General features: G+C 44.6%; 2 protein-coding genes across 5 annotated transcripts in view; both read left to right on the top strand.

Moving 5' to 3' along the window:
- LOC112231940 (zinc finger protein 583) overlaps nt 1–23,392 on the top strand; it is a 969,163-nt gene that overhangs the window by 589,140 nt on the left and 356,631 nt on the right. The window lies entirely within an intron of this gene.
- Nucleotides 8,351–12,117, top strand: LOC112231895 (zinc finger protein 16-like). Of its 2 annotated transcripts, XR_006080756.1 has the most exons (3): nt 8,351–8,404; nt 8,605–9,792; nt 12,042–12,117. XR_006080756.1 is itself a non-coding variant. In XM_024398693.2 (2 exons), the coding sequence occupies exons 1-2, from the start codon at nt 8,396–8,398 to the stop codon at nt 9,691–9,693; spliced, it is 1,098 nt and encodes a 365-aa protein (XP_024254461.1). In that variant the 5' UTR covers nt 8,351–8,395; the 3' UTR covers nt 9,694–10,193. The 2 variants fall into 2 exon arrangements, 1 of the variants encoding a protein (XP_024254461.1); XM_024398693.2 differs by lacking the exon at nt 12,042–12,117 and having other exon boundaries at nt 8,605–10,193.

Genomic DNA, 23,392 nt, shown 5'->3' on the forward strand with positions numbered 1-23,392 from the left:
GCTGGCGGTAGAGACTGGACCTCTGAAGCGGCTGGTCACAAACCCTGGCTCCGGATCAGGAGCCTTCACTCTTCCTTCCCGAGTCGGAACCAGGACCAAACCACGAGGGACAAAAACCCCACCACCACACAGAACACAACCAGTGGACAGGTGGACTGAACAACCTCAGTCCTGGTGGTCATCAGAGAGACAGAAGCTCCAGTCAGGGATCCAGTCTGCAGCCCAGACCCTTCTCTTCACAGTCTCAGAGCAGGGATGAAGCAGGGCCTAGGGCTCATAGAGATAGACCCTCATGTTCCTATGATATGAACACCACAGTATCCATGATGAACAGAGCAGGTGACCCTAAGCTTCAGCCTTCACAGAGAGTGGTGGGAGACCAATGGGAAGTCTGTCTTCTCCAGGATCTCATCTAATGCCTGGTGAAAGGGTTAATAGAAGACCTGGACCTAGGTCTAACCTTCCTCAGTTACATAATGGTTACCCCACCAATACAGACAGGGTCAAGATGGGCATTCACCACAAGAGTTACCTAGCCTATAACACAGCACACAATCCCAACAACACCCAAACAATGGCTAGAGGTCAAGGACAGAGCTCAAAGACTCCTGTTTCTATCTCATCTGTTGTCATTGGGTCATAACATGGGAGGCCGAGCATTAGGACAGACGCAGACAAGCCGAGACAAGCCGTACGTACACCTGCCCAACGTGTGGGAAGCGCTTCGCTAGGGCAAACTATTTGAGGGAGCACCAGACTGTTCACATCAAAGAGAAGCCCTTCAAGTGCAAACTATGTTACAAGAGCTTCTCCTTCCTGTGTAACCTTACCAGACATAGGAGTGTCCACAACCGGGAGAAATCGTAGCAGTGTAGCTTGAGATGCACACAGGGTATGTCTGAGATAGGTATCATGTGAAGTGTCTTGAGTTAAGAGGGTAATCAACCACATACCCCACATTAACCCTTTGGTAACTTGTCATTTGAAACAGGCTTGTAAATACCTGTTTTTAGAGAGACAGTAAACCTAGGCTAGAACAAGGACAGTTTCATATTTACCTTATTGAGGTGATGTAGATGGAATAAAGTAATTCTATTGTTTTCTACTCTATTCTTGCTAACACTGTTCTTTCTAAACCAGTCTGCTCTCAGCTTTAAAGAAACTTTTCATAGGAGTTTTGATGTGTAATGTAATAAGCACTACCCTATTTCAAAGAACAGTGCGCATACCTTTTTCATTTAACCATACCCTTTGGTGACTATTTAACAGTCGGATAGCCTGGAGATGGAAGCTGTTTTTCAGTCTCTCGGTCCCAGCTTTGATGTATCTGTACTGTCTCCACCGTTTAGATGGTAGCTGGTGAACAGGCCGTGGCTTGGGTGGCTGAGGTCCTTGATGCTCTTCTTGGCCTTCCTGTGACACCGTGTGCTGTAGATGTTCTGGAGGGCAGGCAGTGTGCCCCTGGTGATGCGAGGGGCTAACCGCACCACCTTCTAGAGAGCCCTGCGGTTGCGGACGGTGCAATTGCCATACCAGGCGGAGATGAGGTTGAAGAGGTGCAACACCACACTGTGTGTGGATTGACCATTTCCGGTTGTCAGTGATCTGCATGCCAAAGAACATTAAGTATTTTTTTTATGGGTCTATTTTTGTGTTATGTAGCCCCCCCCCTTTCCTAAAATGTATATTTTTGTCCTATGGGTTACCACCCTGTACAGTAGGTGGCGGTATGCACCTCTAACAATTGTTTACAAACCGCCGTAATACCAAAGAAGAGAACTGACCGAGAACATTATCCACGTCAGCGTTTTGTGTTATTATTTAGACGTGTATTAACACCATTTCACTGCACAGCATCACATACTTACCCCATAATTCGCGTTGGAGATGGGACTTGGGTGATATGTTATCTAGGTAACGCTAGATAGTTGCTAACAATGGCTAATTGTATGGTGTTTCACACTCAAATAGCCTCCATTATGGAGGTGCTAGCGAATGCAGCCGTGGCAGAGATTTGTAAACTCGTAGATGACGACTATGCAGTGCTTCGTTTGGAAGTAAATCAAAGCCAGAAAGAAAACAGGACATTGCGGAGGAAACTACAACTATTGGAACTGAAGGTGGCACAGGAGCGTGTCCTTCCCAGTAATGTCAAGATCCTCGACCGATACAGAGGAATTGCAAGAGGTACATTTTACAGGAAGCTGAGGCTGCGGGGCCTATCGACCCTTTCCGTCTGCGCATGTGTGAATTCAGATGTGTTAACCAGAATTGGGTCTTGGTCCATTTTTGGATAGTATGCTATAATTCCACTGATTTATTTAGCTATTTTGCAAAGACACCATCATATTCCAACCAGATTATTTGCTGCATTTACCATTATGACACATGGAACATAACCAATCGATCTATGAATAGTACATCAAAAAGTGATGTAGTGTTTCATCCTTGCCAATCCCAGACAGTGAGTACGTTGACATGCACAGTAATAATTCGATATTAAACTGATATTAAACTGAAACACACTGTTTCTTAATCAGCATAATGTCCAAATCGAATGAATCATACGGCAATTAAAATGACCTGTTTTTTTTTAGCATTCTTTTATATTATTAGAGCATATAAACACCTAAATCTGCGTTTCAGCTCTGTATTTGATCTGCCATGTGCTAGCACCAGCCGAGAGAGCGTCCCTCTTTTGCGCAAGTGAAGTGAAGCCTGACCGACAACGTCATTGCATCAATTTGCTTAACTCTGCTTTCAAACTTATTCATTGTGCAATCCAACATTTTTTCCTGGATATGTGTGCAACAAAAGTTCAACATTCACCTTTTCCTACTAGTTCTGTCAAGTCTATGCATACAATATGATGCATATGTTGAAGATATCCAATGTATGCACCACACAGAACACTCTGCAACAGCAATGCTGTGAGGGCAAACGCGGTGTTCCAATGGGAGTGAATGTACTTCTGTTGTCCCAAAACGCGATGGCAATGTCTGTAATGGAGGCGTGAGTTCTGAGCAACGGAATGTAGTTTTCATGTTACAACCTTTTCATGGCCGAACTCTGAATCAAAGATCCTTCCCAAAAAGAACATGGTCCTGTGGAAGAACGTTTTATTTTGATTGGCAATTTTCTGCATTCATCAGGTAGCCTGATTTCAGATGTGTCCATATATAGAGGATTATTAGGGAAATCGTTGTTCTTGCAAAACATGTAAATGTTTAATCAAACTCTTCTATTAATCTGTACTGTAGTCCAGATTGGACGTATAAAGAAATAATTCCCTCGCTATGTCGATCACAACTTATTTATCTCAAAGTTGCTTTGTAGAGATCACGAGAAACAATAAATACGAGTGGACGCATTGATGATAGATTGACAGTATGGCTGAGCCCACAGTGGATCAGCGCATATGTTTTTGTTGATTGCTACACTAAGGGATGGTACATTTCATACTAACATCATGCTTTCATTTGTGTTTGGAGCTCATTATCAGTTTATAAGTTAGAATGTTAGCAAGCTAAATGTCCCTTACCTTGAGCTAAGAGCTCTTGGGGCATCTAAACCCCCGTGGGGTATTTAAGCCCTGAAAGAGCTCGTTCCCCCAGGTTGTTTTCCACCCCCAAGACCACAGTCAATCGCATGCAAGCAACAACACAGCTACAGAGCCTTCAGAAATCCATGAGCAGTTTCCTTCCTCTCCGGCAACTGAGTTAGGAAGGACGCCTGTATCTTTGTCGTGACTGGGTGTATTGATACATCATCCAAAGTGTAATTAATAACTTCACCATGCTCAAAGGGATATTCAATGTCTGCTTTTTTCATTTCATTTTATCTACCAATAGGTGCCCTTCTTTGTAATGCATTGGAAAACCTCCCTGGTCTTTGTGGTTGAATCTGTGTTTGAAATTCACTGCTCGACTGAGGGACCGTACTATTATCTGTATGCGTGGGGTACAGAGAGGAGGTAGTCATTGAAAAATCATGTTAAAAAACTTGTTACTTGTTAAACTTCTTATGGCTGCGATCCCGTTAACAGGATCGATATGACAACAGCCAGTGAAAGTGCAGGGCACCAAATACAAAACAACAGAAATCTCCAAATTAAAATTCCTCAGACATACAAGTATTTTACACCATTTTAAAGATAAACCTGTTGTTAATCCCACCACAGTGTTCGATTTCAAAAAGGCTTTACGACGAAAACACACCAAATGATTGTTAGGTCTGCACCTATTCACAGAAAAACACAGCCATTTTTCCAGCCAAAGAGAGGAGTCACAAAAAGCAGAAATAGAGAGAAAATTAATCACTAACCTTTGATGATCTTCATCAGATGACACTCATATGACTTCATGTTACACAATACATATGTTTTGTTCGATAAAGTTCATGTTTATATCCAAATATCTCAGTTTACATTGGCGCGTTGGCGCGTTTCGCTTCCAAAACATCCAGTGATTTTGCAGAGAGCCACATCAATTTACAGAAATACTCATCATAAATGTTGATGAAAATACAAGTTATGCATGGAACTTTAGATCAACTTCTCCTTAATGCAACCACTGTCAGATTTCAAAAAACTTTACAGAAAAAGCACACCATGCTACAATCTGAGTACACTGCTCAGAGCCCAAACAAGCCATAAAGATATCCGCCATGTTGTGGAGTCAACAGCTGTCAGAATAGCATTATAAATATTCACTTATCTTTGATGATCTTCATCAGAATGCACTCCCAGGAATCCCAGTTCCACAATAAATATTTGATTTGTTCCATAAAGTCCATCATTGATGTCCAAATACCTCCTTTTTGTTCACGCGTTCAGTACACAATCCAAACTCTCGACGTGCGGGCAAGTCCATGCGAAAGTTCAGACGAAAAGTCATATTACAGTTCGTAGAAACATGTCAAATGAAGTATAGAATCAATCTTTAGGATGTTTTTAACATACATCTTCAATAATGTTCCGACCAGAGAATTCCTTTGTCTGTAGAAATGTGAAGGAACGCAGGTCTAACTCTCACGTGAGTGCACGTGACCAGCTCGTGGCACTCTGGCAGACCCCTGACTCAAAGAGCCCTCATTCCCCCCTCCTTCACAGTAGAAGCACCAAACAAGGTTCTAAAAACTGTTGACATCTAGTGGAAGCCTTAGGAAGTGCAATATGACCAATATCCCACTGTATCTTCCATAGGCAATGAGTTAAACCTACAGACCTCAGATTTCCCACTTCCTGGTTGGATTTTTTTCTCAGGTTCTTGTCTGCCAAATGAGTTCTGTTATACTCACAGACATCATTCAAACCCTTTTAGAAACTTCAGTGTTTTTTTATCCAAATCTACTAACAATATGCATATATTAGCAACTGGGCCTGAGTAGCAGGCAGTTTACTCTGGGCACCTTAGTCATCCAAGCTACTCAATACTGCCCCCAGCCATAAGAAGTTAAGCAAATTTGTACGCCTGAACTCTTTTAGGCTTGCCATAACAAAGGTGTTGAATACTTAATGACTCAAGACATTTCAGCTTTTCAATTTTTGTTAATGAGTAAATATTTTAGAAAAACACTTCCACTTTGACATTATGGGATATTATGTGTAGGCCGGTGACAAAACATATCTACATTTTAATCCATTTCAAATTCAGGCTGTAACAACAAAATGTGGAAAAGTCAAGGGGTGTGAATACTTTGAAGGCAGTGTAACTTGTCTAGTCTTGTTAGCTAGGTAGACAGCTTGTTATACAGTAACAGTCAAAAATTTGGACACACACTCATTCCTCATATTCTTTATTTTTTACTATTTTCTACATTGTAGAATAATAGCGAAGACAAATTATGAAATAACACATGGAATCATGTAGTAACCAAAGAAAGTGTTAAACAAATCAAAATATATTTAATATGTTAAATATATTTGCCTCGATGACAGCTTTGCATAGTCTTGGCATTTTCTCAACCAGCTTCACCTGGAATGCTTTTCCAACAGTCTTTAAGGAGTTCCTACATATGCTGAGCACTTGTTGGCTGCTTTTCCTTCCTTCTGCAGTCCTACTCATCCCAAACCATCTCAATTGGGTTGAAGTTGGGTGATTGTGGAGGGCAGGTCATCTGAAGCAGCACTACATCACTCTCCTCCTTGTTCAAATAACACTTACACAGCCTGGAGGTGTGTTGGGTCATTGTCCTGTTGAAAAACAAATTATAGTCCCACTAAGCACAAACAAGATGGGATGGCATATCGCTGTGGTAGCCATGCTGGTTAAGTGTGCCTTGAATTCTAAATAAATCACTGACAGTGTCACCAGCAAAGCACACACTACCTCCTCCATGCTTCACGGTGGAAACCACACATGCCGAGATCCGTTCACCTACTCTGTGTCTCACAAAGACACAGCGGTTGGAACCAAAATCTCAGATTTTGACTCATCAGACCAAGGGACAGATATCCAGATATTGCTCGTGTTTCTTGGCCCTAGCAAGTCTCTTCTTATTGGTGTCCTTGAGTAGGGGTTTCTTTGCAGCAATTCACTCATGAAGGCCTGATCCACAAAGTCTCCTCTGAACAGTTGACGTTGAGTTGTGTCTGTTACTTGAACTCTGAAGTATTTATTTGGGCTGCAATCTCAATTGCAGTTAACTCTAATGAATTTATCCTCTGCAGCAGAGGTAATTATTGGTCTTCCTTTCCTGTGGCGGTCCTCATGAGAACCAGTTTTATGATGGCGCTTGATGGTTTTTGTGACTGCACTTGAAGAAGGTTCTTGACATTTTCCGGATTGACACACCTTCATGTCTTAAAGAAATGATGGCCTATCGTTTCTCTTTTCTTATTTGAGCTGTTCTTGCCATAGTATGGACTTGGTCTTTTACCAAATAGGGCTATCTTCTGTATACCACCCCTACCTTGTCACTACACAACTGATTGTCTCAAATGCATTAAGAAGGAAAGAAATTCCACATATGAACTTTAAACAAGGCAACCTCCTAATTAAAATGCATTTCAGGTGACTACCTGGTTGAGAGAACACCAAGAGTGTGCAAATTGTGGCTACTTTGAAGAATCTCAAACATAAAATATATTTTGATTTAACACTTTTTTGGTTACTACATAATTCCATACATGTTATTTCATAGTTGATGTCTTCAATATTATTCTACAATGTAGAAAATAGTACAAATAAAGAAAAACCCTGGAATGAGTAGGTGCATCAACTTTTGACTGGTGCTGTATATGCTGGTTGTTTGCATGCATAACTGATGTTTATAATTGTAAGGGACACTTCCTGTTTTATGGATAATATTTACATTTACAGTGGGTGAGCTCCATTCCTGACAGGCTGATCAGATTCATTAGCCGCCTCAGACACTGATAAGACAGGATGCTGTCTAGTAGGCTGTCTGCAAGGAGCTTTACATATCAAACAGCCTTCAAGGCAGTATCCTGATTTATCAGCCTCTGAGGCTGTTATGTAATCTGATCAGCCTGCCAGAAATAGAGCTCAACCCTTGGATCAGATATGCATCTACCCGTAAAGCACTATGACAGCTAATCTGCCTGCAAGGAGCCTTACCTATGAAACCGCCTCCAAGGCAGCATCCTGACTTATCAGCCTCTGAGGCTGAATTTGAATGTGATCAGCCTGTCAGGAATGGAGCTCACCCACTGTAGTAAATGTAAATATTATCCACAAAACATTATTTCCGCTAATAATTATATACATATCAGTTATGCAAGCTAACAACCAGAGTTGATAACAAGCTAGCTTGCTAACAAGACTACGTAGCTAGCTAACTAGCGAGCTCCCAAGGCTAGAAACGTTAACTGCATTGTTCCTTGCATGCTATTGGCTGTGGTCTTGGGGGTGACATGCAGCTTGGGAGACTGTGCAGCCTGGGAGACCTTGTTGCCTGTCAGGCATTGTTCAGGGCTTAAATGCCCCGCATTGCAATCAATGCAACCACAGGGCTTCTTGATGAAGTGGTTATTGTGCATCAGAGCAAATTAATGGATAATGCGTGGTACTTTTGATTATCTCGTGATCGACAAAATAACTTATGTCGTGATCAAGAGAAGTCATGATCTTGAGGGAGCTATTTAATTTATTTATATGTTCTCTTTGGACTTCCATAAATCTGACTATCCACAATAATCACATTATTGTATTATTGTGTGTATGTAACTGTACTCTGTGTCAAAACTGTCAATAGTGTACAATATAGCTTTGAGCATTGGCAGTACCTAACTTAACCACCTCTTTTCCCCCAATCACTCTCAGGGGAAGGACATCTCACTGGAGGCCACAGGATCTTTGTGAAGCCAGCGGGACACAATACATGGAGAGATGACCAACCAATCACCGTTGATGAGGGGAGTGGAACCTTTATCATGATAGAGGTTTGTGTAATAGCATTACATCAAAATTACAGTACATTAAATGTGGCCAGTTTATTTCAGAAAGGCTCCCCTCAGCTATTCACTTGCTTACAAGTACATCTGAATGTATCTGCCATAGAGGAGCTTGTGAGACTTCCCTAGGACATTGTTATCCAATCCAACTCATGTACCGGGAATAACCTCCTCTCTTTTTGTGTCAGTCTGCAGAGGCTGCAGGTCCTGGGGTCAAGCTTGAGAGGTCTGAAGGAGAGGGAGACCCAGGGCAAAGCAGAGACATCCAGCTTGGAGCAGCTGGAACGCCCCCTGTAGCCACAGAAAACCCCACCACCGCCCCAGCGCCCCCCAGGACCCGATGCAGCATCATGGAGGTCAGTGGCCCGCCGAACGCCGCCCTCAAGTCAGAGACAGATACAGAAACAGAGACTTTAACGGGGCTATTGCGACTGGACTGTCCTGCTCCTCGCTCAGAGAATTTACTTCATGGGAACCTGAGCCCGAGGAAGGTTCTGTCCCATCAGGACTCAGGTGATGCGTTACAGACTGGCAATGATCCATCCTGTTCATATGCAGCAGAGACAGAGATGATACCTGCTGACATGCCTGTGGGCTTAGATACACAGACTAATCTAATGAGAGAGGACTGGAACCAGTACAGTAGTAGTGTATACTCTGAAGGGTCTCTAGATAAGAAAGGGGAGGGTCTGGTCGTAGATGAGGTGACTGTGAAAGTGGAGGATGACGTTCCTTTGACTTGGAATGAAGACCAGACTCATTTAGGAGGACAGTCGCAGGACAACACTAGTGACTTCTTAGACTACAGGGAAAGCTTAGAGACCAATCTAAATGTGTTCAGGGATCGTGACCCAGTGTCCGCGTTGATGGGACCTTCTGATTCACAAGGCTGCGTCCTTTTTGATCAGGTGCTGAACTCAAACGACAGGACTAGGGCCCAGGCTCAGGGAGGGGGAGCAACATTGGACAATAGTAAAGAGAAACGGTTCCTCTGCATGTTCTGTAACAAAGGCTTCAGCTGCTCCCAAAAGGTGGAGATCCACCAGAGGGTCCACACAGGAGAGAAACCATACAGCTGTACCCAGTGTGATATGCGCTTCGCTGAGGCTGGCAGCCTGAAGAGGCACCAGAGGGTCCACACAGGAGAGAAACCCTTCAGCTGTACCCAGTGTCATATGCGCTTTTCCCACTCATCCAGTCTGAAGAGGCACCATAGGGTCCACAACCCTACAGCTGCCCCCAGTGTGAGAAGAGGTTCTCCCACCAGAACCAGGTGAAAATGCAGCTGAAGGTCCACACGGGAGAAAGGCCGTTCGCCTGTACCCACTGCAGGAAGAGGTTTTCAGAGAGGAGCTACCTCAAGCTACACCAGCAGAGTAACCATTACACTCAATAGCTTCTGACGTTTAGCTCAAACCCTGTATTAAAGCAAAGATGTATTTTTATTGTTGTCAGCAGAAAAGACCCACAGATGCATTTGGAATAAAGAGATTAACAGATTTCAGTGTTGAATATTCCTGGGTAGAATATTTCATCCAGACATTGTGTGATATATATAAGCCTAAAATGTCTGTTATATATTGTGTTTGTACTGTGTAGGCTGATATGATGATCTCATTACTTCCATTCATCTACTTTCCCAAGATACTTTTAATGGTCAAATCTATGCGGTTTATCAAATTCATGGAGATTTTTTAGTTTAGACAAGTGTATGTGTGGTTTTCATATGGTGTATTTAAAACTTGTTTATTTAATAAATACAAAATGGGCCTTTTCATTCTTAGACTTTCATTGAGACTCGTTTTGGCCCTGTACTTCAGCACTTTGGATTTGAAAATAACTGAGGTTAATATGTAGACTGTCAGCTTTTATTTCAGCGTATGTATTTTCATCCATATAACCTTTTAGAAATTACAACACTTGGTACATAGTCCCCCCTTTTTAAAGGACCAAAAGTATTGGGTCAAATTCACTTAAGTGTATTAAAGTAGTCAAAAATGTAGTTTTTGGTCCCATACTCCTAGCACGCAATTGATTGGGGCGGCAGGGTAGCCTAGTGGTTAGAGCGTTGGACAAGTAACCGAAAGGTTGCAAGTTCAAATCCCCGAGCTGACAAGGTCGTCAGCTCTGTCGTTCTGCCCCTGAACAGGTAGTTAACCCACTGTTCCCCTAGGCCATCATTGAAAATAAGAATCTGTTCTTAACTGACTTGCCTAGTTGAATAAAGGTAAATTAAGTACATCACGCGTGTAACTCTACAAAATGATTGGATGCATTTGCTGTTTGTTTTGGTTGAGTTTCAGATTATTTTATGCGTCTAACTTTATCACTCATCATTATTCAATATTCATTCAGTACTATCTGTAATTATGGTATCATCCACATTAATGTAGAAGTGTTTAGAAACATTCTATTCTTATTTACAATAAAAGTGACTCCAAAATGACTCAATAAATTATTTGCCATTAATTTCTACTGGGCACAAAATAATTTGAAAAACAACCAAAACAAACAACAAATGCATCCAACAAGTTTGTAGAGTCACAGGCTGGATGTAGTCATTGTGTGCTAGGACTATGGTACAAATGTAAAAAATTACACAAGTGAATTTGTCCCAATACATCTGGTCCCTTAAAATGAGGGGACTATGTACAAACAGTGCTGTAATTTCAAAACGGTTCGCCCGATATGGATGAAAATACCCTCAAATTAAATCTGTCGCTCTGCACTTTCATTGTGATTTCATCATTTCAAATCCAAAGTGCTGGAGTACAGAGCCGTAACAGAATTGTCACTGCCCCAATACTTTGATCTCACTGTACATCAAATTTGATCTCACCCTATTCTGTATACACCCAACAGCGCTTTATAACCAATATACACAAAATGGGACCTTTTTATTTATCTTTCTCCCCAATTTTGATCTTGTCTCATTGCTGCAGCTCCCCAACGGGCTCGGGAGGCGAAAGTCGATTCATGCATCCTCCGAAACATGACACGCCAAACTGCGCTTCTTAACACCCGCCCGCTTAACCAGGAAGCTAGCTGCACCAATGTGTCGGAGGAAACACAGTTAAACTGATAACCGAGATCAGTCTGAAGGCGCCCGGCCCGCCACAAGGGGTCGCTAGAGGACGATGAGCCAAGTAAAGCCCCCCCGGCCAAATCCTTCTCTAACCCGGACGACGCTCGGCCAATTGTCCGCCACCCTATAGGACTCCGATCACGGCCGGTTGTGATACAGCCCGGGATCGAACCCGGGTCTATAGTGAAGCCTCTAGCGCTGCGCCACTCCGGAGGCCAAAATGGGACTTTACATTTGAAGACTTTTAGACCCCACATACTAACAAACAAACTACTGTACACTTCATAATAGTTTAGTCAGGTTTGTCTGATGGTTACTTATCATAGCCGACTTATATTTACCCACAACGTTATATTTATGTCCACCATGATGGGTTTAAAAACGATGATATCATTCTGTAACTACAGTGTAGGACTCAGACGTGGTGGGGATGGGTAAAAACTCAATGTTGAACGAGTGTTTATTATCTGTATGTATGTGTGTGTGTACTTACCTGAGGGAGTGTATGTCTGTGTAATCTGTATCACCTCCCTCTTCCAGGAGGGGAGGGTCCAGAGGTAACTGCTGGTGAAGAAAGAGGGGTGTGGGGAGGGTCTGGGGAACTCTGAGGGGACCATGGTCATGGAGGACAACCAGACTACACCTCCTCCTGAACCCACAGAGTGTCACTGAGGTGAGTCCATCCAGGTCTTGATTAATTTTGTCTTAAGTGTGGGACCATGCCATTGAATGATCAAATCATTAAAGGGTCAAGTAATCAAATCAAATTGTATTTGTAACGCTCTTCGTAAACAACAGATTTAGACTAACAGTGAAATACTTACTTACGGGTCCTTCCCAACAATGCAGAGAGAAAAATAACTAGCATGTTTGCATAATACTCAAAGCAATCCCTCATTGCCCAATCAGAAGATGCTCCATAGCAGGGTGCTCATATCAGATTTCTTGATCGATCCAACATCCTCTCTTACAGTCAGTAGACATGGAGGATGGGAAGCCTGATCTGTTGCTGGTCAAAGTGGATACCAAAGATGGGGGAGCAAGGTAAAGGAGAAATACATATAGCCTACATACAGTAATAGATCTTCAGTGGCAATAGTGATGCACTTGGTTGTTTTTTGTTTTTATTTTCAAAATTCATAAAATTATATCAATATGTTAAAATATAAAAACACACATTATAATTTATGAACTTGACCAGGTAACTGATTTAAAACTTATTCCCTCTACAATGCCCGTAAAGCCTATTTTGTAACGGTGGTTGGCTGGAGGCTAACAGAGGAGACAGGGCTGCCATTTTGAATTCCCAGACCCAAGAGCCCGGGGACGACCGAGCAGGCCAGGATCAGAGGCGGCATAGTGGAGGTCAATAGATGGGACATCATGCACAACTCTGGGTTGGGGAACAACACTTTAAACCACAACCAGAAACAGACAGTAGAACACAAAACAACAACTGAATTTAGTCTCCATGACAACAGACTGGCTGAGAGCGAGAGCGAGGCGTAGATTTGGTCTGCGGGGGCAGGGAGGTGTCTGTATGCGGCTGAAGAGAACAGACACAGACTCGACCGTCCTCCTCCTATAGTTGTGATTCAGAGAGACTGATGGCGCCTCAGGTTAACCTCCTAACAGGTGCTGCCTTCAGCCTGCCTTCTATAGGATCTATCAACTGGAACATGGACCCTGCAACAACACAGACACTCCCTGGCCTTCATCCTCCTCACACTCTCCTAATGTGCAACCAGACCTCAGTCAATGCCAGTGCCTCAACACTAAATGGCAACACAAGCCCATTGACAAGTGACAGTAGTAGTAGTAACGCTATCAGCAGATCTGGTGGCAAAGAGAAGTGCTTCCCGTGTTCATTCTGTGGGAAAGTCTTCAGTTTCCCCAAACAGGTGGAGCTCCACCAGGGGATGCACACTGTTTCAGCCTGTAGAGTCCACACAGGGGACAAATCCTGACGTTGCCCCAGTGTGAGAATAGTTTCTCCCACCATTACCAGCTGAAGATGCACCTGAAGGTCCACACGGGAGAGAGGCCGTTCACCTGTATGCACTGCGGGAAGAGGTTTTCAGAGAGGAGCTACCTCAGGATACACCAGCAGAAAATGCACACGGCCCATGTATAGAGTATACTGACATGTAATGTAGTACTAGTTAGTTTGTAGTTCATTCTGTTGGTTTGGGATGTAGTAGGGAACTGGATGAGGTGAACTGAGGAAAGAATGAGTATGATGAGGCAGAGTAGATGATATGGTGATGGTTGGTGTGATGGTGTCTGTACAAATGTAATCTGTAATCTTGAACCTTTTCCAAAGTATTCTCAAATTAATTTGATCAAAGCGAGGTTACCAAATTTACAGAAAAGGTAGCGTTACCATAGTGAGTAGTTATTCTACTTATATAGTTATTTTGCAATAAAAGTACCGTACTTCAAAGTTATGTGAGTGTATGACTATTTTGTTGAAATTAAATAGAACATTTACTCTGCTGATTGACTTGGTTATTTTTGTATCACTGCAGGGACTAAGTTTCCCTTATCTCAGTCGAAACATTATACCTAATTCTTGAATCAACACATATGGACTTTTTTATAATGAACTCCAATGGCTCTATATTGTACTTGAATCACAGTATTAGATGGGCTTGACTGTGGTTTACATTTCATAATGTATCGTTTCTTATATAAACCTTTTATGCTCTTCTGTACAATGTGTCTTGTTGTCTGCAGTCCATGAAGACCTGCTGGTATCCAGTGTTACTGGTGGGAGAGACAGGACCTCTGAGTTGGCTGGTCACAAATCCTGGCTCCGGATCAGGACCCTGGATGAGAAGCCTCGCTCTTCCTTCCCGAGTCAGAACCAGGACCCAACCACGAGGGACAGAGACTCCACCACCACACAGAACACAACCAGTGGACAGGTGGACTGAACAACCTCAGTCCTGGTGGTCATCAGAGAGACAGAGGCTCCAGTCAGGGATCCAGTCTGCAGCCCAGACCCTTCTCTTCACAGTCTCAGTGCAGGGATGGAGCAGGGCCTGGGGCTGATAGAGATAGACCCTCCTGTTCCTATGATACAAACACCACAGTATCCATTATGAACAGAGCAGGTCATCCTGGGCTTCAACCTTCAGAGGGAGTGGTGAGAGACCTTACTGTTGGTAGTCTATCAGCAAGTATGTCTTCTCCTTTAGGGTCTTGTCTAAAGCGTAGTGACTGGGTTCATAGAAGGGCCTTCCTCAGTTACTTAATGTTTACCTCAAACAGCATGTTAGTTGTGTAGGGCTTAATGATGTTGATGGTAAAATCTGTAGCATGAAAACAGCTGTGTTAATGTGACCATTACATCAGTGCATTTTTAAATTATTTAATTTATCCATTATTTTACCAGGTAAGTTGACTGAGAACACGTTCTCATTTACAGCAACGACCTGGGGAATAGGTACAGGGGAGAGGAGGGGGATGAATGAGCTAGTTGTAAACTGGGGATTATTAGGTGACCTTGATGGTTTGAGGGCCAGCTTGGGAATTTAGCCAGGACACTGGGGTTAACACCCCTACTCTTAGGATAAGTGCCATGGGATCTTTAAATGACCTCAGAGAGTCAGGACACCCATTTAACATCCCATCCGAAAGACGACACCCTACACAGGGCAGTGTCCCCAATCACAGCCCTGGGGCATTGGGATATTTTTTAAACCAGAGGAAAGAGTGCCTCCTACTGGCCCTCCAACACCACTTCCAGCAGCATCTGGTCTCCCATCCAGGGACTGACCAGGACCAACTCTGCTTAGCTTTAGAAGCAAGCCAGCAGTGGTATGCAGGGTGGTATGCTGCTGGCTAACACTTATATACAGCAATCATATACCAAAACACAGCCCAGAAAGCCCCTCAATCCCTATACCCATACATGTTTAAATCAGCAATGTACAGCAAACTTGTACACATTGTAAAATAGAAAACAGTATTCAGAACGTGACCTACCCCTTGCATCACATTTTCATACTGGGGGGTCAACTACAACCACCATTGGTGGGTCACTGTACACAGTCAGTGGATAGTCAAGGTCAAGGGTTTTGTGACTGTTGCTGGAGCTTCTGCTACCAGCAGCATCTTCAGAATACCTTTCTTCTTCAGAGGGTTCAGACATTTCTTCTCCAAAGGTTATCTCTGACACGCTTGTGGCACCCTCAGAATGTGGTGAGTTCTGAGGGTCCCTCGCCAGTGGCCCATCTTCCAGCACATCTGAGGGCTCTGACTGTGTTTACTCAGAGGTCTGTTCTGATATCCGCACACTAGTCCTCTCACCAATGTCAATTTGTGGTATATCGTTCATGGATGAGTCCTCCATCTCCTCACTGTCTCCCGTATTAGGTGTCTCCAAGGCAGTGTCAGGGAGAGGCAAGAAGTTTACAGGCATTATCAGATTACAGTGGACTGTTTTCTCCTGGCTAGTTGACATGTTATGTATCTTGAAGATGTGGATGTCACTATTCTTCTCCGTAACAATTAAAGGTTGTTCTCCCAACGATCAGCCAGCTTCCTCTTTCCACGTTCACCCTTATTCGCCAGCAGCACCCAATCACCGACCTCCACTGGAGCTCCTCTGATCTTCCTCTTCAGCTGTTTGGTTGCCGACACCTGTATCGTCTCCATGGCCTCCCTCAGCTCTCGCTCTCTCGTCAGGGTCTTGATGTACTCGTCATAGTCTACAACCTCTGAGTCTTGCATCACGGTACCAAACATCATGTCGACAGGCAGACGTGGGGTTCTCCCAAACATCAACTGGGAAGGGGCGTGGCCTGTGGTTTCATGGACTGTACAGTTGTAGGCGAAGGTCAACAGCTTCAGTTTCTGGGGCCACCTGTGCTTCGCTCTCATAGGTAAGGTCCTGCTCATGTTTCCCAGCATTCTGTGGAACCTTTCGACTCCCCCGTTCCCCATCGGATAGTAGGGAGTCGTGTGCGACTTCTGGAGTGCTGCAGCACTCAACAACTCAGCAATCAATTTACTTTCAAAGTTGGCCCTTTGGTCGGAGTGGTTACGACGAGGAACAACCAGAACACCCAAGGACTTGTTGTTGGAGTCTTCAGCAGACCAGAAGTCCACACAGACCCACTCGAGGGGCTCAGTCGTGATGATGTACTCCAATGGAGCTCTGGCCTCTGGCTCGGGGGTCTACTAAACACACACCTCTTGTAGGTCTTGACTTACTCTCTCACATCAGACTCCAGACCATGCCAGGAGAACCTCTGTCTCGTCAAGTACAACGTCCGCTGTTGCCCCTGTTGGGTTCATCTTGGGGTCATGATAGGGGCTGTACCAAATGTTTGATGTATTATAATAATTGATTATGCTTATGTTGTATTAATAGAAGGGAATGGGTTATAAGACCTCTACCTCTTTACATTTATAGGGTCCTAGACTACAGATTAACAATATATATCCATTATAAAGTTTAATATTGTTCCACAGTTGTTGTCTAGTCTCTGCCTCTTATAAGGAAACGGTTCGAGAGATGTGTGAGTTATGGCAGTCAAAACAAGATGTCTGTGAGAAAGAACCCTGCAGGGGAGTGAAAGAGAAGAGACAGACATAGTCAGACATTCCACTATAAATCAACTTGGGGAGTGGACATTTACTGCTGAGCCTTTAGATAACACTGAAACTATTGTTTGTATAGTTGTTTATGCATGGGCTTGGTAGGCAGTGACATCACTAAGGCTGGACTTCAGGCTTAATAAAATAACTTGGACTCTTTACTCTTTTGCAGAACTTACTCGGAAACATGCGTGCTATGTTCCTGTTGTGAACTTCTGTCTGCAATTCCATGAATAAATGAATGATTGATTTCCTTAAAGATATTGTCTGAATGCTAATTTCACCAATGATCCAATGATTGACAAGGAACAAAGAACGAACCCCAACACCCCTGATGACCGACTTCATCATGGACACCCTTCAAGACTGTCGCCCTCATGGAGGTGGGTACTACATACTGGTACGTCTTATTCTTTGACAGCAAACTTTTGGTAACGCGATATAGTACACACATTTTCAGAGTGAGCTTCTCCCAGGTCTTCAAAATCCGAAGGGCCTCGAGTGGTTCATGGCCACGTTCCCTCCCAGAAGGTCTCCGGCCCCTGTCCACGTAGAAGACAACTCTGGCCAGTGTGTCATCCTGTGGCTGCTTTGATATCAGGTCGTCACGGGATAGCACTCTCACGTCTGACATCTCAGATGGCACCAAATCAAATCAAATTTATTTATATAGCCCTTCGTACATCAGCTGATATCTCAAAGTGCTGTACAGAAACCCAGTCTAAAACCCCAAACAGCAAGCAATGCAGGTGTAGAAGCACGGTGGCTAGGAAAAACTCCCTAGAAAGGCCAAAACCTAGGAAGAAACCTAGAGAGGAACCAGGCTATGTGGGGTGGCCAGTCCTCTTCTGGCTGTGCCGGGTGGAGATTTTAACAGAACATGGCCAAGATGTTCAAATGTTCATAAATGACCAGCATGGTCGAATAATAATAAGGCAGAACAGTTGAAACTGGAGCAGCAGCACAGTCAGGTGGAAGTTGAAACTGGAGCAGCAGCATGGCCAGGTGGACTGGGGACAGCAAGGAGTCATCATGTCAGGTAGTCCTGGGGCATGGTCCTAGGGCTCAGGTCAGTTGAAACTGGAACAGCAGCATGGCCAGGTGGACTGGGGACAGCAAGGAGTCATCATGTCAGGTAGTCCTGGAGCTCAGGTCCTCCGAGAGAGAGAAAGAAAGAGAGAAGGAGAGAATTAGGGAACGCACACTTAGATTCACACAGGACACCGAATAGGACAGGAGAAGTACTCCAGATATAACAAACTGACCCCAGCCCCCGACACATAAACTACTGCAGCATAAATACTGGAGGCTGAGACAGGAGGGGTCAGGAGACACTGTGGCCCCATCCGAGGTCACCCCAGACAGGGCCAAACAGGAAGGATATAACCCCACCCACTTTGCCAAAGCACAGCCCCCACACCACTAGAGGGATATCTTCAACCACCAACTTACCATCCTGAGACAAGGCTGAGTATAGCCCACAAAGATCTCCGCCACGGCACAACCCAAGGGGGGCGCCAACCCAGACAGGATGACCACAACAGTGAATCAACCCACTCAGGTGACGCACCCCCTCCAGGGACGGCATGAGAGAGCCCCAGTAAGCCAGTGACCCAGCCCCTGTACTAGGGTTAGAGGCAGAGAATCCCAGTGGAAAGAGGGGAACCGGCCAGGCAGAGACAGCAAGGGCGGTTCGTTGCTCCAGAGCCTTTCCGTTCACCTTCCCACTCCTGGGCCAGATTACACTCAATCATATGACCCACTGAAGAGATGAGTCTTCAGTAAAGACTTAAAGGTTGAGACCGAGTTTGCGTCTCTGACATGGGTAGGCAGACCGTTCCATAAAAATGGAGCTCTATAGGAGAAAGCCCTGCCTCCAGCTGTTTGCTTAGAAATTCTAGGGACAATTAGGAGGCCTGCGTCTTGTGACCGTAGCGTACGTGTAGGTATGTACGGCAGGACCAAATCAGAGAGATAGGTAGGAGCAAGCCCATGTAATGCTTTGTAGGTTAGCAGTAAAACCTTGAAATCAGCCCTTGCTTTGACAGGAAGCCAGTGTAGAGAGGCTAGCACTGGAGTAATATGATCAAATTTTTTGGTTCTAGTCAGGATTCTAGCAGCCGTATTTAGCACTAACTGAAGTTTATTTAGTGCTTTATCCGGGTAGCCGGAAAATAGAGCATTGCAGTAGTCTAACCTAGAAGTGACAAAAGCATGGATTAATTTTTCTGCATCATTTTTGGACAGAAAGTTTCTGATTTTTGCAATGTTACGTAGATGGAAAAAAAAAGATGTCCTTGAAATGGTCTTGATATGTTCTTCAAAAGAGAGATCAGGGTCCAGAGTAACGCCGAGGTCCTTCACAGTTTTATTTGAGACGACTGTACAACCATTAAGATTAATTGTCAGATTCAACAGAAGATCTCTTTGTTTCTTGGGACCTAGAACAAGCATCTCTGTTTTGTCCGAGTTTAATAGTAGAAAGTTTGCAGCCATCCACTTCCTTATGTCTGAAACACATGCTTCTAGCGAGGGCAATTTTGGGGCTTCACCATGTTTCATTGAAATGTACAGCTGTGTGTCATCCGCATAGCAGTGAAAGTTTACATTATGTTTTCGAATAACATCCCCAAGAGGTAAAATATATAGTGAGAACAATAGTGGTCCTAAAACGGAACCTTGAGGAACACCGAAATTTACAGTTGATTTGTCAGAGGACAAACCATTCACAGAGACAAACTGGTATCTTTCCGACAGATAAGATCTAAACCAGGCCAGAACATGTCCGTGTAGACCAATTTGGGTTTCCAATCTCTCCAAAAGAATGTGGTGATCGATGGTATCAAAAGCGGCACTAAGGTCTAGGAGCACGAGGACAGATGCAGAGCCTCGGTCCGATGCCATTAAAATGTAATTTACCACCTTCACAAGTGCCGTCTCAGTGCTATGATGGGGTCTAAAACCAGACTGAAGCATTTCGTATACATTGTTTGTCTTCAGGAAGGCAGTGAGTTGCTGAGCAACAGCCTTCTCTAAAATTTTTGAGAGGAATGGAAGATTCGATATAGGCCGATAGTTTTTTATATTTTCTGGGTCAAGGTTTGGCTTTTTCAAGAGAGGCTTTATTACTGCCACTTTTAGTGAGTTTGGTACACATCCAGTGGATAGAGAGCCGTTTATTATGTTCAACATAGGAGGGCCAAGCACAGGAAGCAGCTCTTTCAGTAGTTTAGTTGGAATAGGGTCCAGTATGCAGCTTGAAGGTTTAGTAACTGAGTGAGTTGAGGCAGCACTCGAGGTCAAATGAGTGGTTCGACCAGTGGAACACATCTTGCACCTTCTCAGCATGTACTCCCGCAGCTTCTTCCAGCAAGGCCTTGTATAGAACCCTTGTGATGCGGTGGAGAGCGCTCGGCTGCACAAATGGCTGTCTACTGAGTGCATCAGCAATGACATTCTTGGGACCGGGGATGTACTTGATGTCAAACTCGAATGGAGCGAGCTAAGCAACCCATCTCTGTTCACAGGCATCCAATTTGGGCTTGGACAGGATGTACATTAATTGGTTGTTGTCTGTCCATACAGTAAAAGGCTTGCCCCTTAGCCAATGACTAAATTTCTCACAGACGGCCCAGGTCCTACCTATGGGCAGGATACTTTGACTGTGCATAAGTAAGTGATTTTCTAGCAAATGCTATGGGTCTGGCTGCAGACTCATCCCCTGGCATCTGGAGGACAGCACCTAAGCTATTACTTGATGCATCTACAGAGAGCAAGAAAGGTCTACTAAAATCAGGGTGGGCTTGCATGACCTGATCGAGGAGAGCTTATTTCAACTGACTGAAGGCCTGTTTGCACTCACCAGTCCAGTCTGCTGCGAGTTTCCTATGTATTCGTCTTTTCTTGTGGCCTTTTCTATGGCGTGGTGCCTTCGTCCCAGTTGTCAGCCCATGTAGCGGCTTAGTGATGGTGGAGCACCCCTCAATGAACTGCTGGTAATAGACTATCATTCCGAGGAAGGACCGAATCTTTCCCTGTGAGAGCACGTCTGTGTTATCCTCCATGAGATCCTTCTCGGTCATCCCTGCAATAGCCTTCACTTTTTCTGGGTCTGTGGCCACACCTCCTTCACTGATGACATGCCCCAAGAAAAGCACTGACCTTTTCATGAAATGGCATTTCTTTGGAGCCAATTTCAGATTATGGGCTTTGAGACGCTCAGAAACTGACTCCAAGTGTTGCAATCCAAGTTCTTCAGTCGGAGCAAAAACCAGCACATCGTCCACGTAACAGAGAAAGCTAGAAAAAAAATTATCCCCAAAAATGCTCAACATCATCCTCATGAATGTAGCTGGACTATTGCAAAGTCCCTGTGGAAGACGGTTATATTCATATGAACCAAAAGGAGAAGTGAAGGCTGTAAACTTCTTGTGGAGGTGCATGAAGACGACATTGTAGTAGCCTGAGGTCAAAACCATCGTAGAGAAGAAGGCGTTGACACCCAGGGACGCCAGAGCATCAGCTTGGTGAGGTAGAGGGTCCTTTACGGTGCGAGCATTGAGCCATCGGAAGTCTGTGCACAGTCTCAGATCGCCAGACTTCTTCCAGACCAGCAGAAGCGGGAGGCATACTCACTGCTGGATTTCCTGATTATCTCTTGCGCTTCCATCTCATCCAAGGCCTGCCTGAGCTTGTCATAATGGTTAGAGGAGAGCCTACGGTAAGGTAGCCTAAAAGGCTTAGTGTCACTGAGTCTGATGCAATGGACATAACCAGTAGCCTTTCCGCAATCTAGTTTGTGCCGGGAGAAGATAAGATGAACTAGCTTGGCCTTACACTATTGCAACAACTGAATGGACTCAATGTCAATGTCACCTAGCCTTAACTCGTGCAACACCTCACTTGTCACTCTGTGCGGTTTGACGGCACTGTCAATGGTCAAGCTATCTGCACTACCATTGACAAAGTCTGGATTGTCATCCATTTTGTGTACCTGCTGCACCAGGGGCATTGGTGGGACAGTGGGCCCATCTATATAGTCAGTGTCAAAGTCCTCTAATGCCATGCAAGGAAAAACGTCCGCTATCTTGGCATTGACCATATCACCTCCACCCTACCTGACCTACCTACTCGGCATTCAACACCATAGTACCCTCCAAGCTCGTCATCAAGCTCGAGACCCTGGGTCTCGACCCCGCCCTGTGCAACTGGGTACTGGACTTCCTGACGGGCCGCCCCCAGGTGGTGAGGGTAGGCAACAACATCTCCTCCCCGCTGATCCTCAACACTGGGGCCCCACAAGGGTGCGTTCTGAGCCCTCTCCTGTACTCCCTGTTCACCCACGACTGCGTGGCCATGCACGCCTCCAACTCAATCATCAAGTTTGCGGACGACACAACAGTGGTAGGCTTGATTACCAACAACGACGAGACGGCCTACAGGGAGGAGGTGAGGGCCCTCGGAGTGTGGTGTCAGGAAAATAACCTCACACTCAACGTCAACAAAACTAAGGAGATGATTGGGGACTTCAGGAAACAGCAGAGGGAACACCCCCCATCCACATCGATGGAACAGTAGTGGAGAGGGTAGCAAGTTTTAAGTTCCTCGGCATACACATCACAGACAAACTGAATTGGTCCACTCACACAGACAGCATCGTGAGGAAGGCGCAGCAGCGCCTCTTCAACCTCAGGAGGCTGAAGAAATTTGGCTTGTCACCAAAAGCACTCACAAACTTCTACAGATGCACAATCGAGAGCATCCTGGCGGGCTGTATCACCGCCTGGTATGGCAACTGCACCGCCCCCAACCGTAAGGCTCTCCAGAGGGTAGTGAGGTCTGCACAACGCATCACCGGGGGCAAACTACCTGCCCTCCAGGACACCTACACCACCCGATGCTACAGGAAGGCCATAAAGATCATCAAGGACATCAACCACCCGAGCCACTGCCTGTTCACCCCGCTGTCATCCAGAAGGCGAGGTCAGTACAGGTGCATCAAAGCTGGGACCGAGAGACTGAAAAACAGCTTCTATCTCAAGGCGATCAGACTGTTAAACAGCCACCACTAACATTGAGTGGCTACTGCCAACACACTGTCAATGACACTGACTCTACTCCAGCCACTTTAATCATGGGAATTGATGGGAAATGATGTAAATATATCACTAGCCACTTTAAACAATGCTACCTTATATAATGTTACTTACCCTACATTGTTCATCTCATATGCATACGTTGATACTGTACTCTATATCATCGACTGCATCCTTATGTAATACATG

This window comes from Oncorhynchus tshawytscha, linkage group LG34 (assembly GCF_018296145.1).
Source record: "Oncorhynchus tshawytscha isolate Ot180627B linkage group LG34, Otsh_v2.0, whole genome shotgun sequence".
In the NCBI taxonomy this organism is placed as follows: Eukaryota; Metazoa; Chordata; class Actinopteri; order Salmoniformes; family Salmonidae; genus Oncorhynchus; species Oncorhynchus tshawytscha.